This window comes from Acanthopagrus latus, chromosome 15 (assembly GCF_904848185.1).
Source record: "Acanthopagrus latus isolate v.2019 chromosome 15, fAcaLat1.1, whole genome shotgun sequence".
Taxonomy (NCBI): domain Eukaryota; kingdom Metazoa; phylum Chordata; class Actinopteri; order Spariformes; family Sparidae; genus Acanthopagrus; species Acanthopagrus latus.
In genome coordinates, this window is record NC_051053.1 from 8,493,331 (window position 1) to 8,510,819 (window position 17,489).

A 17,489-nucleotide genomic window follows, 5' to 3' on the forward strand; every position below is an offset into this window, starting at 1 on the left:
TGAGGTCAAAAGTAGAGTTTTATTCATGTCAGATTACCATCAATCCCACCCCCCCAAAGACATACAATCAGGTGTTGCCCACCTGAAGATGTGATACACTTTTAACCGTTAAAAACTAAAATCCAACAATGAGTGTTGTTTCTGTCAGACTGAAAGCATCTATCTGTCTATCTAAATGTGTAAAATCAATGTATGAAGTTTGAAAAAGAAGAGTAACAGTAAAACATAAAGATTATTACAACACCTGAGTGACAGCACATAAGTACGGTTAGTTTAGTCTTTAAATTATGTCGGATTATATGCCATTTTAATGGTAAAGTGCTCTCAATCCATTCAGTCAAAAAAAAGCAAGAAAAGGCAAAGTAAACACAACGTTAACAATAAGAGGAAGCTTGAGAAATAATTATTTACAGATTCACTGTGCAGGCAACTTTTAAACAAACAGCAGAGTAGGGATTCAAATGCTTACCGGTGGAGCATGTAAACATGGACAAGGCAGTGTGGCATGAGTCAGACATTCACTGATGTGGAGAAAAAAAAACATATGCTTGCATGCACAGTTACACCACACTTCCTTCTTTTTTTTTCTCTTTTCAAACAGCACTGTTTACGTACAACCAAATGACAAATGTTTGAAATATGACAGTCTTTGTAACAGTGGTGTAACTGGAACATATTTTAAAGCACCTCATGGGATTTTTCACAACAGACTATAACATGAAAACATGAATGAATTCTGTCCCATCTGAACATCTGAGAACTTTCTAAAAAGACAAGAAAACGAACATGCACATCTATTCCAAGATGATGTAGAAGTGTAACTATTTATAAGGAAGTTATGATCATCTCAGACAGGGGACTTTAATTTTCCACATATTTCTTTGTGCTTGGTAAACCGCTATCTTTCATATAATAAGTTCTGAAAGAAAAAAAAAGGCATAACGCAGACTAGGCAGTAATATAAAGTTCACAGGTAGTTGTAGTTGGGGGATCTTTTGTTGGAGTACCCTCATGTAGTGAGAAGAAACTGAATTTTCTGTCATATCCAGGCACACACGAGCAGAATATCTGGTCTCGGTGGGCAGGTTTTGTACCTTCGGAGAGAAAAAATTCGTACCACAGGGACAAACACCACTTAGCAGTGAGCTGTCAGTCTTCCGGAAACTTTCTGGCCTCACTCCTTCTTCTTATTTCTCCATCAGAAAGCAGCAGATTCATATTTACAAAATAGAAATGATTCTACGAAAGCCAAATCGAAAACATAATGTACCATGCCTTTGTGTTGTCAAATGTTAGAAATATAGTGACGTCTTCACTCTGAGGCTGATCTGTTAGTCAGAGCTGTACCAAAGTTAAAGTAAAGCACAGTTAAATGTAAACAACTGCAATCAAAAACATAGTGCTATAACTCACTGTGACTTGAGGTACTATGACTCAAAGAGCAAAGGACCATTACTCAACCTCTAGAATTTGTGAGAGTCTTATGATTTGGTTAACAGAGCTGTGAATAAGAGGAGTATAAGCAGAAATTACTGTTATAGATTATTGGTTATCTATATATTTGTTTATACATAGGAGCACATTCTACTAATTCCGTGTTAAATCAATATCACTGCAGCTTTAGTATTTAACTACAGCTCAGAAAGAGCTAATTTGGCACTATGTCAACACTTCAGTGAAAATATCACCCGACACTGCAGTGATTCATACAAAAATACTTCTGCGCAGAGAAATAACTCTGGATTCGATAGTGTTTTCATCCACGATAAACAGTATAGTTTGAACCATATTCTGTTGACAGCTATAAAAATATGGTACAAAATAATTTGTGTATCTTCTACAATACATGCAAACATATTGCACAGTCAAAATGCCAAAATCCGGACTGTAAAAACCATCTTTTTTTTCTGGGGTGTAATCAAATTTCTGGCAACAAACATGCAGTGTAGCTGCAACTGTTGCTGTTACTTAAGGCAACCACAAGGGGGAACCAAGCATGTGCAGGTATTGTGTGCAGATCATTGCTGGAGGCTGAATTAAAGGAAATTCAACCATCAGTGTGCAGAAACTACTCAGGATTCAGATTAAACATTAGGTTATTAATGCAGTGTAAAGTAGCATGTCCCAGTCTGAGTGGGCTTTGGTCTCTAAATGTGATTACAGAATACAACAATAACCAATGTAGTGTCAGAAATAATAGTCAGTCACTAGAATAAGATTTCATCTAAAGTAGGCTGCAGCTTCCAAAAGGATTTTTACTCTTCTTGGTCCTCTGTTTGTTTGGTCGCAGAGTGATGACTTCTCTGCCGTTGCTGGAGTTCTGGTTGCAGACATTACTACTCGTGGTATTAAAAACACCTGTGGAAAAACAAATGTATGAGTAATGTAAAACACTTAAACTTGCAACATGATGTACAGTAAGCTATCTTACCTATTTTATTGCTTGTTATATGGACCACCTCCGTCTCCTCTGCTGTTTGCTGTTTGAGTCGCTGAAGATACTTCTCAGCTAAGTACTTAAAAACTAAAAAGAGAAAAACCAGTGTTAAAAGTGTGAAGAAGGGAATATCAAGAATGAGACTGATTTGAGTAAATTAAACCAGCTGTCTACATAATCACCTTCGTTCACATTCAGATCCTCCTTTACTGAAGCTCGATAAAATCTCAGCTTCAGCCTTTTAGCCAAGGCTTCTGCCTCCTCGCTGCAAAGAAAATACAAAATGTCACAACAGTACAATTTGTCTTAAACTTTCAATTAATTTGACATAAAATAAACTAATACAAACTTTTTTATAACAGTGTCTTCCAGCAGGTCGATCTTGTTCTGCACTAGGACTGTGGGAATGTCTCCGACCTCTGCCTCCACCTTCTCCCTCCAGCTGTCGATAGCCTGATACGACTCCCTGTCTGTGGTGGAGAAGACTAGCACACATGCTTGGGCACCTGGAATGCAAGACAGCACACCAACTGGTCGTGTTTTCAAGCTGTTTATACTTTTAGAAATCAGATACATAACTGACATTGTAAAAACACTGCGTACACTCTTAAAGGAACCCTGCTGATGAGTCACAGTGCATGTGCTCTGGTTGAATAATGCACTGCAGGTCAACCAAAAAAATGTGTGACAAATAAAAAGGTAACCTCAGCGTTCAGGGAGGTCAGTGACCTAAAGCAGCAGTGGTATATCTGTCACAGTGGGGGGGGGGTCTTACCACGGTAGTAGGCCTTGGTAATAGCGTCAAACTCCTCCTGCCCTGCTGTGTCCCAGAGCATTAGTCGGACCTCCTCGTCATTCACACTAAAACAATGAGCATGTAAGGAGGGACAATTACATAAAACATCAGTCTAGTTGAGAAATTATAGGCACACAAACGACTAAACTATGGTACCTTGGAGCTCAGCAGTAGCTTTAATAAAAGCTATAACTGATATAGGAATGAGAACTAAACAACTGCTTACAGTATTTGCCTCTCCAGGAAGTCCACTCCGATGGTCTTTTTGTAGTCCTTGGTGAAGATGCCCTTGCAGTAACGCTGGATCATACTGGACTTGCCGACAGCTCCGTTACCGACTACGACCACCTTGATGGCCACTTCCATATCCTCCTCCAACATGGCGGTGACGTCTGGCTGGTTCTCTCTGTTCCACTCTGCCTGGGTAGTTTCAATGATGTGACACGCACACAAACACAAGCTGAAAGTGTGAAATAAATAAAACATGTGTGAGTGTGACACATGTTTAGATACTGTAAGTAAACACGAGTTCTCCTGTGATTTATCACATCTGAAGCCCTCATTTCAATGAGTTACATAGATTACTTGCTGGACTGATGCTGTTCATGATTGGTTTAGAATCAACTTTCTTCCCTCTGTTGGTGATAAAATACTTAATACCTCTTATGCTGATTCTCAGTTCAGACACAGAAAACTTTGTGTCTACCCAGTAGCTATGGCTACAATTATCACTAAGCTCCCTTTCCTCAGTAAATTAACAATCACATAAACAAACTATCTTCTTGCTTCTCTTTTTTAGAAACCAATATGAAACAACCTGAGAACACAAACTGATTAATCGATGGATGAGATCTGTGCATCTGCAAGACAGCTCAGATTTGCCTATTCAAAATACAAATTCTAAGCTGTGAATAAAAAATTGTTCCTATTGTCAAGCTTCATATCTAATTTCCCCCTGAAGGTAGTTCTGATTAGACTGGTCAGATAAAGCTGATTCGGTGTAGTCAAGTAGTTAACCTTTATTACATATTAGCATATAAATCTGTTCAATCCGGCAATAACATCAGGTAACTTTATAAGTTAATAGGGTTGCAACAAATGTTATGTTCACTATTGACTCATCTTTTTTTTCACTGGTCTTTTTGTATATGTCAACAATAATGACAAAATCTCATATTAACAGAGACTAAAGCATGTGTTTGGCTGACAATCACAACTAAAAAAGAAGAATTTAAATGGCTTTTATAGCTTTCAAATTTGAATTGTCATCCCTTTCAGCACTAACATTTATCTCAAAAATGTAACTGGGTAGGGGGTGCTTCACAGTGCACACACAACGACTGGAACTGTCCTTTAAATTATTGCGTGTGCTCACGCTGAACTCACTGCTATAAATTTTACCATGAACTTGCGCGGAGTGACTGTGTAATGTGTTTATTCTTCCATTAGCACAGAGAGCAGCAGACTCCACATAGCAACTGGCAACTCTTCCACCGTTTTATGTGTGTGGCTGCTGAGTGCAACGCTAAACAACATATTGTGGGAAAGCTGTTCCCAGTGGACGCTGACAACCTACTGTGTGACTGCTGTCCAAAAGCCAGACTGGATTTGAGTCACGATTTGTGCTGCAGATCGAGATGTTATTCATCAACTATAATTGAGGCGATGACGCAGCAGTTTTTTATATCATGCAGGCCAAAAAAAAAAAAAACATGGCTTAAAATAAACAGCCTGCTCATTGTTTGAACACTCACACTTTAATGTGATGTTTTACATTAGTTAACAAGACTTATACACTTTCACTTCTGCAACCTGAACATTCTGCTTTGGAACTATCACAGCTTTGTGTAAATGTGTGCTGATCTTTAGATAACTGCTAAATTCTATTTTGCATGGGACATAAATGGAAAATGACAATGCTCTTATTCTTTAGTAGTTACTACATTACTACTTTTATCTTGTATTCTGCACTTATGCAGCTCAGTCTTCCTGCTGCTAGCTGAATCTATCAAAACAAATAAAAAGACATTTGCTGAGCGTTGTGTGTGGAGGGCTGGGTGGACTGGAAGAGGAGGCATATGGATGAGAGAGTGGGGAGCAGAGCCAGACCTTCTGGAGGAATAAACACCCAGAGTCACATGTGATTCTGCTCTGAATCAGAGTCGTTTACTGTCAGGAGAGCTCAGAGATTACCTTTTGACTTTTGGGATTCAAATGTGGATCTATCTTCGCTCTGATTTATCAAACTGACTGCAGCAGTGACCCACAGAGGTTGGATGGCTGTGTTCTCTAACACTGACTGCCACCTGGAGCAGGAGGGGAAATGTGCTTTACTTCATTGATATGTTAGTGAGAGAAGGAAAAAGAACCAAGAGTGAGTGCTGAGTTTAGTGACTGACCTGACTTCCCTCACTCTCTGCCTCTACCCAGGAACTTATAGTGGCAAGCTATGAAAGGCACCATTACCTTAAGGAAACGTGTGGATTTCTCTGGCTGTAAGCACTGTTGGAAACATTCAGATAAATGTTTGTCCAAGACTTAGCTAAATATACAACAGAGGTCTAGTCATTTTTTGACATGTTAATGCAGAATTCTTAGATATTGTATCTTTCAGGGAAGACTCGAGAACCCGTCCTTTCTTCCAGCTTTGACTCATGAGCCACGTTACACATTACCATCTTTCTCAGCCCTTACTGTGATCATCTCTAGACGGAAAATTGGGGGATTATGAGGCTGCTTATGCACGCTCATGAGTCATACTATGTTTACACAATGACCCTCATTCAAATTAATTCAAATAATGTGCAGCTATCATAAACAACATTAGCAAAGGTAGTGGACAACCGATTAGTATCAATCACATATTGTCGACCACTGTAATCGTATTCCATACCTTGAATTTTCCATGCAAAATGCAGTAAAATATAAAGATATGAGTCAATGTACCAGACTTCTCCCACGACAAAGAATGTGCCAGAAATGGAAAGTTTCAGTTTGACTCCTCATCACCATCAACTCCAAGTCATCTTCCATACAGGGTCAGGTACTTTGATAATCTTTCACTACATACTGTTACTTACATATTTTAAAGACATAAGAAAGACTGACAAACATACTTATCTTTTACATGGCGTGGTAAGAGGGTATCTTATGCATTACAATGCTCACTTAAGTAAACTAAGTATGTAATAGACAGCACAACCCCCTCTCTAGACAGTGAATCATGTTCACAGACTCACAGTTATTCTGGCCAGGACTCAAAGCGAGACAAAATTTTAGGGTACAGTTTAAATATTATGCTGCTATATAATGCTATGAGATGCAACTACATCTTTCAGAGTAATACGTTTTCTGCTTGATTCCCTCAAATCAAAGTCCCTTGCCATGGTCTTGGTGTGACCTGTTGAACAGCTGTCTGGGTGGTGGGGGGTGTTCAGGTACCGACCAGCAGCTGATACTGTTAAAGGTAAGGAAGGAAGGACGAAAACCGCTGGAAAACTCGAAATATTAGCGGGGGGCGACTTGCTTACCTGTAAAAATCGCGTTTCAGGTCATCCAGTGTCCACCGACATCAGATAAGCTAACCAGCCAGCTAACCCACAATCACATATCTCCAGCCTCCCTCTGTTCTTCTCCGTGGCAAGAAGAGACGTTGGTGACTCCGCTGCTAAGGTTACTTAGCTAATGTTAGCCACTTTCCACAGAGAAAAGCACCCTCCGCTCCGCTAGTGAATGGTACCCAGCTAATGACTGCTCAAACCGAGAGCTCACCGCTTAAGTGCGGCACATAAAGTTCATTTAACGTCTACAACTGAGTAAAATATGTGGCATTTACGGGACGAAAATGCATTGCTATCTGTCTGCGAGCCTACGTTCCTGCTAACTACGTTGCGCATGAGAGTAGCTAACCGGGCTAGCTCGCCAATGTTTGTTGCTAGGCAGCAGGATCAAAGAGTGTACAAAGCAAGAGAATACGCTGTCTTGCTCACGCTCTTCTTCGTCGCCTCGTCCTCTTCTTCTCCTCTTTTTTTTCCGCTCCTTGTGCTCCTTCTTCTTCTTGAGGTTTTTACATTTTGGTAAATGATGACGCATTATCGCCACCAACTGATAAATGTTTACACTTAGACCCAGCTCAATTCAAGGTTAATAGTGAAATCACACAAAATCAGCTGGGCTAAAATATGTAATAATACATCTATAATGGCTCTTTTATATAAACACATGACGCCAGTCTGACATTAACTTTGTATGATGCATTACCAACTGTACATAAACAGTCAAACATGCAGTAAAACGTGCCACACCACCAGTGTCCGATAAAGGGGACGGCTGTATTGCTGCTTCTGTCACCTGACTTAAGTAACAAGTCAATCACCATTAAGAATAAGATAACGGTTGGAATGGATGTTTTGCATTCATTAGCGGTAGCCTGTGTGGGGGGTCTATTTTCATCAGTGTCGACCTCCTCCTGCAAGTGACACAACTCCTAAAGACGGATTTGGAAGGCGGTGCCGAAGTGGGAAATGATTTAACCCTTTGTTTTTTCCTCCTTCAACCTTAATATTGGTGCGTACATTTCAGCCATCGTTTCAGATTGGTATGGACGCGTCCATACGCAATTCTACGCCTGTGCATAGAGGCCACCGGGAGCAACGGGAGCGATCCGACGGGGCGGGCGGAACAACTAAACGAGCGCCCCGACGCTACGACGTGCTCTGTCTTCCTGGCTCGTCAAAAATCGTCACCGTTTACCCGCGTTCATTGAACAGCCCACTTTGTTTGGCGGGACCGAGCTCAGGAGCGGCCACTCTATCAAATAATCGGTGATATAACGACACAGTAAGCGTTTAGATGCAATTCTTGACGTGTTATAAGCTGCCGAGGTCGTTTTAGCTAACGTTAGTAAGGTGCGTGTTAGCTAGCAGCTTCCAACAAGTTGCTAGCTTGTGTTCAGGATGTGTGTTGTTGACTGAGGAAAGTCTTGTCTTTTTTGTTGCGAAGCTGTCTGTTGCAGGATGAAATTAAAATCTCCTTAAGGGATACAACTGTTTTTATATAGAAGGAGCAGTAACACTTAATTTTAAAGGGCTGCTGGACCCAATGTAACATAACAAATCGCTCTCTGGCTAGTTTCTTTAGGTCCGTTGTGTTTCTGGTGAGCTAACACAGCTGCCTTTGCCTGATTTTGTATCCCTGCTGGAATAAACTGTTCAGTGAAGCTGGTGGTCTTGCCATGTTACTGCAGTGAGACTTATATTTTGACAGGTGGCAAATGCTTTCTGCTTGAATAGCTACTTTATTCTTCTCATCTACGTGATACATGACATACCTATCATAGTTATTGAAGTGTAAGATCAGTTTACTATGTTATGTTAACTTAGGTCAAGTCATTCAAGGTGCCACTTCTTGGATGGTACAGTACAACCGAGGTTAGACAGTTATTTAATGTTTATTGTTGTTTCACAGCATCCCTGGACCAAATAGGATTGGATTGCCAAATGTTGTCAGTTATTGTTCATTAAGTCCAGGAGATTCACGTCACACTTTCTCCACTATACCTGTTTTAATTCTAAAAATACACCCTGGTGAAGACAAAATAGCTGAAGCTGCTTTAAACAAAAAAATAAATAAATTGTAATTTACAATTTGTATTAAATATGCCAGACGTGTCCACCAGTGATCTGCTATATGGTGATGCATTACTGTATTGTATTGAAAATGTCTTTCTTTTCCCCTACCATCAGACACAATGCAGTTTTCTAGCAGAAGAAGGAAGCCGGTCTCCAACCCTCAGATGGAGCTCTATGAACACTCTCTGCAGTTCTACGGGGAGCCTCCCCTTGAGAACATGTCTCTCGCTGAATTCGAGACATTCGCTGTGGACAGACTGAAATGTAAGGTGACATATAAGTGTTGAAAATGTCAGAAAGCAGTGTTAATGGACGTGATAGTTACATGTCGTCTTTTAATTCCACTGCAGTGTTGAAGACCATTGAGAATTTGGGAGTGAGCTACGTGAAACTGTCGGAGCCGTACGCAAAGAAACTGGAGTCCGAGTTTAAAAACCTGAGCTTTCCCTACAGACCAGAGGCTGTGAGTATGTTAAGCATGATACACATAACAAAAACTTCAAATTAATTTATCGTGAACATAATGATTTAACATGATTTAACAATAAAAATAATTTGTAGCAGGAAAAGGATTTAAAAATGGGCTGGATTGCTGTCATTGTTGGTACAAACCAGGATAAATTGTTTCTATTTTGAGATTTTAAGACATCAAATTAGCCAAAGACAATTACAACTACTGTATTGGGTTCTCTGGAATGATAATAATCCACAAGACAACAAAAACTTTATAAAAAGTAGTGAACAATAAAAAAAGCAAATGTCTCATTTAACCCATTAAGGATGACCGGAAACCTCAGAGTGGACCAAATGAATATGACAAACGAAGAAAGGACCACATCTCCCACTTCATCCTCAGACTTGCGTACTGCCAAACGTAAGTGTGTGTGGTTTCTGTAGAATGTTTGTTGTCAAATTAAAAGTAATTAAGAAGTGCAACTGAATAAATGTTTATATCCAACTGTGTCTTTTTAAGGGAGGACCTGAGACGGTGGTTTATACAACAGGAAGTTGATCTATTCCGCTACCGCTTCAATGAACTGCCTGCAAAACAAAAGCTTGAGTTTCTCCACAGAAATAATCTGCAATATGACACAGTAAGTTCTTAATTTAAGAGTTTTGAATGCCTGTTTCATACTTTAATGTGGACAAATACCAGAACTCATGAGGCTAAAATCTTGATCTATTTTATTGATATCCAAGGCTTACATACACATCTGACATTCTTGTTAGTTTACATCTGTCTGCATCTGTAAATGCTGAGGCCCAGAGACTGAACCTGCACAGGCCACTACTACGATCATATAAGCACATTTATATATATGTTACATGACTGACCACGAAGCTGAGACAGAATCCTGTGCATAAGTGGATAGTAGGATATGAGAAGATAAAAAAAAAAAAAGAAAAAGTCAAAGGGCTGAATGTGTGGTGTCTCCATTCACAAAATGTGTGCATTATTATGTCCACTAGATGGAGCTGTTCAATCACCCTACAGGACTTATGAATGTTAAAATTTCCTGGAATGGTGATCAAACATTTTAAATGTTGTTCTCTCTTTCATTTGTAAACCAAAGATGTACATGATACATAAAATGTACATAAATGCGATCCTTATCACTTGTGAATTATAACAGTTTTGATTAGATTCTCTTTTACTTTTAAGTGTATTTTTAAACCCACCTTAAGGAAGCACTGCAGCTTGATTCATAAAACGGCGTGAATACGACTAAGTATTTAATAATTCACCAACGCTTAATGTGTCAAGCAACAATGAAAATGTTATTCATCTGATAGATGGTCTCTGGTTTCCATGAGCCTCAACTTTTAATGTATTAACACAGACAGAGTGCCCCACACACTCACACTCACAGTGTTGCTTTTGCAGCTTCTCGCTAAACCTCATCTTCCTCGTCAATAACTTTTCAGATTAGTGTCGAGGAGAAGAAGTCTCTGCTGGATAAACTTGTCAACTCCAGTTACGCCGTCAGTGGAATCACTGTGGAGGATCAGGACTTCTACAAAGTGAGTTACTCATCTCTTGCTCTCCATTGAGACCACTAACAGAGTAAAGTGCTTATGCCTCCACAAAACAGTTTTTTGTTTGTTTGTTTTTAAAATACACACAGTAGATACTTAAATCTAGACATGTTAGCATACATGTGATGTTCTGTATCCTGGATGATGGAACCTCTTCCTAATGTCGTCATCTTAACAGAAGACTAGAAAATGTTCTAATGCTAAAATTATCCTCACCACTGTAATTATCTTCAAAGTGATTCTTCCATCTACTCTCAAAGGCTCCAATGTGAGGGAGTCCATTATAAGGGTACTTTAGGCTTTTTTTGTAATTTCAAGTTGTTAATGCTTAGTTTGACAAAAAAAGTGTCCAGTGTCTAGAACAACATGAGTAATATACTGTGTTTTTTCATGCTTAATGGGCACTCACCCAGTTTTGTCATGAAGTTAAGGGTAGTTGCAAAGATAACTGTAAAAACTCTCCACACATCAAAGCTGTGACATTTACCTTTTGGAGGAAGGACCAACAAAGGATACTAATGAGATGCATAATGGGAAATGTAAGAAATGTAAAGTGGATGGTAAGAAACATTTACCAGAGTCACATATTTTATTGTTGTTGTATCTTTGCTCCTCCCTTTCAATCAAACACAGCTGTCGTTTAATCATTTTGAGCGTTTCAATGTAAAACAACTTCTTCTGGTGTCGATGTTGCTCCCACATTATGCACGGAAGTCAGAAAAACAACTTCCATGGGGGAAGTGGACCATTCTGAGGAACTGGAGATGCTCTCCCAAATGGAAACTTCCCTCTCTGCATGTGTCATTTTGCTTTACTTCTAAAGAAATTTGACATTATGCTGTTGAATCACTAAATGTTCACCTCGTTGGGGAAATCTCTCAAATCTGCATGAATGGAGAGTGCAAAAGTAACTGGCTGATTGTCAGATCGTCAGCGTGGCCTTTCACAGTAGAATGGATCCAAGTCCACAGTTTGTCTGTTCACAAATGGAAAGGGGGGAAATGTCATGGTGTGCCACTTGACTTTAAATTTACATTTTAGCTTGTTGCTGACAGTCTTACTCCCTGAGAGAATGTAAATCATCCCTTTTTTATTGAACATCTCTGGAATATGTGTGAAATTATGAAGGGAAAGTGTTATCACTATCCAGACACTCAACATGCATGCATTTTTTTAATGGATTCATTGTTTTGATTTTATTTTGAAGGTCCCATTTCAAGATGCCCTGGATCTAGTGCGAACAAGGAAGGTGTACCTCAAAGCAGGCTACGTGTACATCCCTCACCAAGACATCGTCACCATTGTTCTGAATGATTTCCGAACCAGGCTTTCTAAAGCTCTCGCAGTAAGTGTTTGCAACTCTTCACTGTTCTTGCTAGATAATCAGCATTTCCTGGCAAAATGTCCATGTAACTGCGCCAGGGGTTGGGGGGTTAGATCGGGCCCTAGCCAACACTGACCTGACGACCTAGGGATGAGACTTAATGTTCAACAATCTCTCTCAAGAATCAATGTAAAAGTCTGCTGATGTGTTGGTACACCTGGGTCAAGTAAATATTATAGAATGTTACAGAAGGCTCAGAAAGAAATGAAAATTTTTGTTTGAGAGAAACATAATAACCTCAGCTGTAGTTCGAAGCAGTTCACTGCGTACAAACATAACACAATTTTACAGTTATTTATATTCAGGTATGTGCAAGAACTATGCTTTGAATCAGTGATGTAAACATCTTACTTGAATGTCTTATTTAAAAGAACTAAAAGAAATTCCACAGGTTTTTGATCAACACCTCGGTGACTCACTCCAGCACAGCTTCACTTTGCGTTATGTTGTACATGTAGTTTATGTAAATACGTTTTGTCTATGTGGTACGTCTGGTCCCATAAGGCAAATTGCAGCTGTGGTTGTTGCTTTCAGCGCCCCAAGGGAAAGTGGAGAAACGCAGGGTTCAAATGAGGGGAATAAGTATGCACACATGACATAAATTGTCTGGAGGGAGGACTGAGGACAGCTAGTCTGAAAGTGCTTACTGTCCCTGCAGGCATGAGGTTGTTTTTTTTTTTTAAACGGCTGTGGAAGGGCAGCCTGATATCTGCACACTCGTGCATTGCATTGAATGCCCTGAGGAATGTTGAACATGATGTTTTGGGGACCAGAGGCACTGTTTATAATACATGTGAGGAGACAACCGTGGTTCATTTACATCACGGTGAGGAACCAGGGAACAAGCACGCTCACCATCCATAAGCAGTGGCACTAAGTAATTTATGAATAGATTTGTTCTATTAATGAGGTGCAAGAAATCTATACTAGAAACTCGCCAATGTTAATACTTGCACATCATTACTGTTCTGATTGGAGTCCTAACCTTTCTACTCCGACTTTCTAGATTTTATTTGCTATCAGGCAGCAATTCCATACCTGAGGTAACTGTGTAAGAATAATCATTTTTTTTTGTGATTAAGATTAGTGATTATGGTGGTAAAGAGATCATAACAAGCACATCCCTACCCCAACCAGGGAGGTCATGTTTTATTTTGATTGTGTTCACTTTCTGCTCAAATGGGTCTCATTGTGTTCGGATGTTATACAGCCTTCATTTTTATAGCTGATCATTGAAAAGATGGTTTTATATTGGCATTCTACTGCAGGTTGTCAGTCACAGAGACACAGTTGAGACAATTTTTCTAAAGTGGAGCTGTCTGCTCTCAGGAATATTTAATAGATTTTATTACAGAAGCATGCATCACAGAAGTGAAGGGTTAATTTGTCCCGGTTTTCTGATCAGAGCAGTGGTCTTCAAATCAAACTTGTCTGACTTTTATTTCCATATGTAATATGTTCTCCCACAGAAAATGTGACAGTAGACTGTATATCCTCCTTCATGTTGGTTTTGTGTATTTGCCTATTTACGTATACAGAACTATTTTGTATTTGTATTATTGTTTTGTGGTAAAGCATTCAATAGACCAATCAAGTGTCAGACTGTAACATAGCAGTAGCTATCATTGGTGCCATAACAACTACAACTTAACTTTGCGGCAATGTGGAATAGAACCATACAACCAACCGCTACTAGTCACCAACTTCCATCTCATTTGCATTTATAACATATGCAAACAAACTTCATATGGATAACTTTTATTTCATTAGATTTAAATTCTAATTATATTGTTAATATTCTGTGAAAGTACCAATAGTCATCCCTATTGATTTTTTTTTTTTTCGGTCAAAAACATTACAATTTTGTTGTCATATAGATCAGCCCTCCCTCCAAAGTAGTTTGGCATTTCTGTGCTGCAATTTTTCTGTAATTTAAATGACATACAGTAAACACAGATGGATTTATCGGCAATAAGCTAATATAGGCCAATTATATATTGATCTATCTCTAATGGCTTTCAAAAATAACAGTTTGAGTCCATTACTTTGCACTGGAAATTCTTTGGCAGTTTGAAGAAAGGTCTTTTATGTTGTGTGCTTTTAAGTGTTTGCCCTTTGTGTTTAACTGAGTTGTCAGTTTTAGTCGGTGCATTTCCGGGTAATGCCTGTACCAGCCATGAGACAGAGTTGAGCTCCGTTCAAAAGTGAAATCTAAAATGCTTCATGAGAAATGGAAAGAGACACTAATGGCCAACTGGAATGTGTTTTATTACCAGAATTACAAAATAAGGGTTTCTGAGAGTAGTTTGGATGTAGTTTGATAATGTCAGAATGCATGCAGAATATCTTGGGCACCAAACCTTGACCTGCTGCTCCTATTATGTGCTTTTTTCAATTTCTCAGAAGCAAGTTATAGTTAGGTTAGGTGAAGAATCGGCACAGGACTACACCATCTGTGGAATCCACTCTGTGTTGTTCCCAGTGTAGTAAAATCATTGCCTCTGTATTACTGTTGGCATAGTACTTGTTTAACATGAACACATGGCTCCATCATGGGACAGGCAGGACCATCTTTTCAGTGCCATCCTTCCAATTCCTAGTAATTATTTGGACCACTAACTGTTGGAATGAAATAATGCTCCAAAAACTATTATTCTTGTATCCATGCCATGGTGACTGTTTCTGTGTTACTATAATGGTTATTCTCCTCCACTGGGGACGACGAGGGGACATTGCAGAAAATGTGCCATTAAAAAGGCATGAAATTGAAAGCTGCTTCTCCATATGACTCCAGTTATTGATACAATGTTTATTTTACAGGAAATAAGATAAATAAATCATATTAAGTGTATGTTTTTATGCATGTATAAGGCAGACCTTGAAATGAGCATTCATACAGTCATGTTTAGAAACCAATTAGACTAAATGGAGTGTTTTATGAAAAAGGGATGTTGATATATTTGTACAGTTGCTCCTAAATCAAACAAATCAAGCAGACTTAAAGCTGAAATAGTTCACATTTTGCTGAACTTTGTGTTTTAGACTGAGAGAGGGTGTGACAACAAACTGATGATCCAGGTGATTCTTTAAGACCTTACGATCTACACCTGACAGTTGAATGTGGATCTGAGCCAATAGAGGTCCTGTGTCAGATCTCTGGTCCTAGGATTCAGGTGGACCTGTGAAGACCTTCAGCGTTTACTTCCTTTGTTTTAAGTACTTAATCTATAAATGAACTAACTTGATTATTGTGCTGTGTAGTCCTTGAGCTTTGTTCAACTAATCTGCAATCTCAGGCTGTTGTAGTCCTTTGACCGGCGCTATTTACCATCACTCATGGGATGTCCATCTCCTCTGCAGCTGACAGCCCGCTCGTTACCAGCAGTGCATTCTGATGAACGGCTCCAACCGCTGCTTAACCACCTCAGGTAAGCTGAGAGATTAATAACTTCACCCCCTACTTTGCCAGGACTCAGACTCAGATTTAGCAGAATTGATCTGAGGCGCCAAAAATTGGACGATTGTTGCTGGTCTCAGTGAACCCAATCTGTCCCTGCCCAGATGTTGAATGACCTTGTGCTGATTGGCTCCATGTGTGCAGAATCTTCTATTGCTTTTGGTGCCAAAATCTGGGAATAATTAGTTCTCTTAATTGTTCTGTATTGTATGACTGTTCTGGTGGGAAACATTACTTATTCAGTGGTGGAAGCCACGTTTCTCTCCCGCAGAATATGTAACCGATTAATAATAGCCTAGGTTTCCCACAAAGATTCATAGAGATGAGCCAAATTCCAAATGTTTGGAATTTGTGTAAATCAGCATGAGTTTGCATTGTCAAGTAACTTAAAAGCAGCAGACATAGTTTCAGCTTCAGTAGAAAAGCAGAGCAGCTCAGAACACACTGAGGGTGTTTATCTTATTTGAGATAAAAGTAAGAACATGAGTATAGGGGTGGAAGAAGTCATGTTGCCTGATTGTTGATGGGGATTAGTGGGCAGGTTGTTGAGATTAGTGGGCAGGCCACTAAGCTCTATGGCAACGATGAACACAATGTGGGACTCGAGGGGTTGCCAAAGTCATCGTCTTAAAAATCTACTGATAGCAGCTTAGCTGATTGGAGTTTGTTTGGCGGGAGATCACAAGGGATGCATCATATTTCCTTTTCTAAAATTTGTTATGTCCAGTTTGTGTGTCTGCTCTTCATCTTATTTTCTGTCAAGAAGACCTTTATTAGATTAAAGAGAAATGTCGTTCGAAATATAATCATTTTTCACGGCAGCCCTGATTGCTTCTATAACACTTTTATTATTATTACTAAAGAAATTCAGTCTTATTTGTCACAGTCCTGTTCTGTTTTTTTTTAAATATGTGTATATATATATATATTTTTTTTTTCTTATTTTAGTCATGCCTATGTTGGCCAGGACTACAGCATCCAGAAGAATGTCGGGAAAATCTCCCTGGAACAAATTGATTCAGTAAGTTGTTTTGACCATTTTTATTATACTTGAAATGTCAAGTTCAAGGTGCCATTTTTGTTGGGTATGAATTGTAAGAAATGGAAAAAACTTAGGTTTGTGCCTTAATTCAGGTGGTAGAGCTAGGAATGAATAGAAATTGTGTTTAATGCCATTTAAAGATCACACTGTGTTTAACATGGACTCCACAGAAAAAATGATATATAAGACTGGAAACAAGAAGAAACATTTGATGAAAATAAGAACAGATATTTAGAGGTTCATCTTACAGTCGTCCTTTTGCATGTTAGTCATCAGTTGTCATCTGCCTCCAGCTTTCAGGAAAGTCATTCCCGCTCTGTATGAGGCAACTCCACCAGAGCCTCAGAGAGAACCACCACCTCCGTCACGGCGGTCGCATGCAGTACGGCCTCTTCCTCAAAGGCATCGGCCTCTCTCTGGAGCAAGCTTTGCAGTTCTGGAGGTCCGAGTTCATAAGAGGCAAAGTGGATGCAGACAAGGTAGTGTTGACAACATAAATGCCTTGTTTATTTTGAGATACATTTTCAAATAACCTCCCTGGATTCTTTAAAACAACGAGGGAAGAAATGCAGTTATCTCTCATAAGAAGATGAAGGGGCTCACACAACTCAGACTATCAAACTAATCAGTACCTACGTGTATACCTTGCTATTGTAATTCTGAGTCTAATGAGAGGTGTGGGCAGGAGGGGAGACGTCAGCCACTG

At 39.3% G+C, this 17,489-nt stretch overlaps 2 protein-coding genes across 9 annotated transcripts in view; one reads left to right on the forward strand and one right to left on the reverse strand.

The window, feature by feature from the left end:
• Positions 1-7,767, reverse strand: rab23 (RAB23, member RAS oncogene family). 5 transcript variants are annotated; one of them, XM_037123464.1, is made up of 9 exons: positions 6,764-7,767; positions 5,633-5,735; positions 5,427-5,539; positions 3,460-3,653; positions 3,213-3,298; positions 2,787-2,943; positions 2,620-2,702; positions 2,432-2,524; positions 1-2,358 (listed from the first exon to the last, which is right to left on the reverse strand). In XM_037123464.1, the coding sequence occupies exons 4-9, from the start codon at positions 3,612-3,614 to the stop codon at positions 2,225-2,227; spliced, it is 708 nt and encodes a 235-aa protein (XP_036979359.1). In that variant the 5' UTR covers positions 3,615-3,653; positions 5,427-5,539; positions 5,633-5,735; positions 6,764-7,767; the 3' UTR covers positions 1-2,224. The 5 variants fall into 5 exon arrangements, with proteins under 5 accessions (XP_036979359.1, XP_036979361.1, XP_036979362.1 ...); XM_037123466.1 differs by having other exon boundaries at positions 3,460-3,693; XM_037123467.1 differs by lacking the exons at positions 5,427-5,539; positions 5,633-5,735 and having other exon boundaries at positions 3,460-3,649.
• Positions 6,578-17,489, forward strand: part of prim2 (DNA primase subunit 2) — a 24,921-nt gene continuing 14,009 nt past the window's right edge. The window contains exons 1-10 of one of the 4 annotated variants that reach the window (XM_037123462.1): positions 6,578-6,699; positions 8,978-9,127; positions 9,214-9,326; positions 9,643-9,737; positions 9,837-9,957; positions 10,790-10,885; positions 12,108-12,245; positions 15,645-15,712; positions 16,690-16,762; positions 17,077-17,262. In XM_037123462.1, the coding sequence (XP_036979357.1) occupies positions 8,983-9,127; positions 9,214-9,326; positions 9,643-9,737; positions 9,837-9,957; positions 10,790-10,885; positions 12,108-12,245; positions 15,645-15,712; positions 16,690-16,762; positions 17,077-17,262 (1,035 nt within the window). In that variant the 5' untranslated portion in view covers positions 6,578-6,699; positions 8,978-8,982. Of the gene's footprint in view, positions 6,700-7,833; positions 8,141-8,977; positions 9,128-9,213; positions 9,327-9,642; positions 9,738-9,836; positions 9,958-10,789; positions 10,886-12,107; positions 12,246-15,644; positions 15,713-16,689; positions 16,763-17,076; positions 17,263-17,489 lie in introns of those variants that run through there. The other 3 variants (XM_037123458.1, XM_037123461.1, XM_037123460.1) reach the window with 3 other exon arrangements.

Bases quoted from the DNA above. Each gene is read 5' to 3' on its own strand.
- rab23 (XM_037123467.1), bottom strand. From the start codon at position 3,614: ATGTTGGAGGAGGATATGGAAGTGGCCATCAAGGTGGTCGTAGTCGGT. The intron at 3,299-3,459 runs GTAAGCAGTTGT...TCATTGTTTTAG, and splicing joins TTCCTGGAGAGGCAAATACT to TGTGAATGACGAGGAGGTCC. The intron at 2,525-2,619 runs GTGATTATGTAG...TTCTCTTTTTAG, and splicing joins GGATCTGAATGTGAACGAAG to TTTTTAAGTACTTAGCTGAG.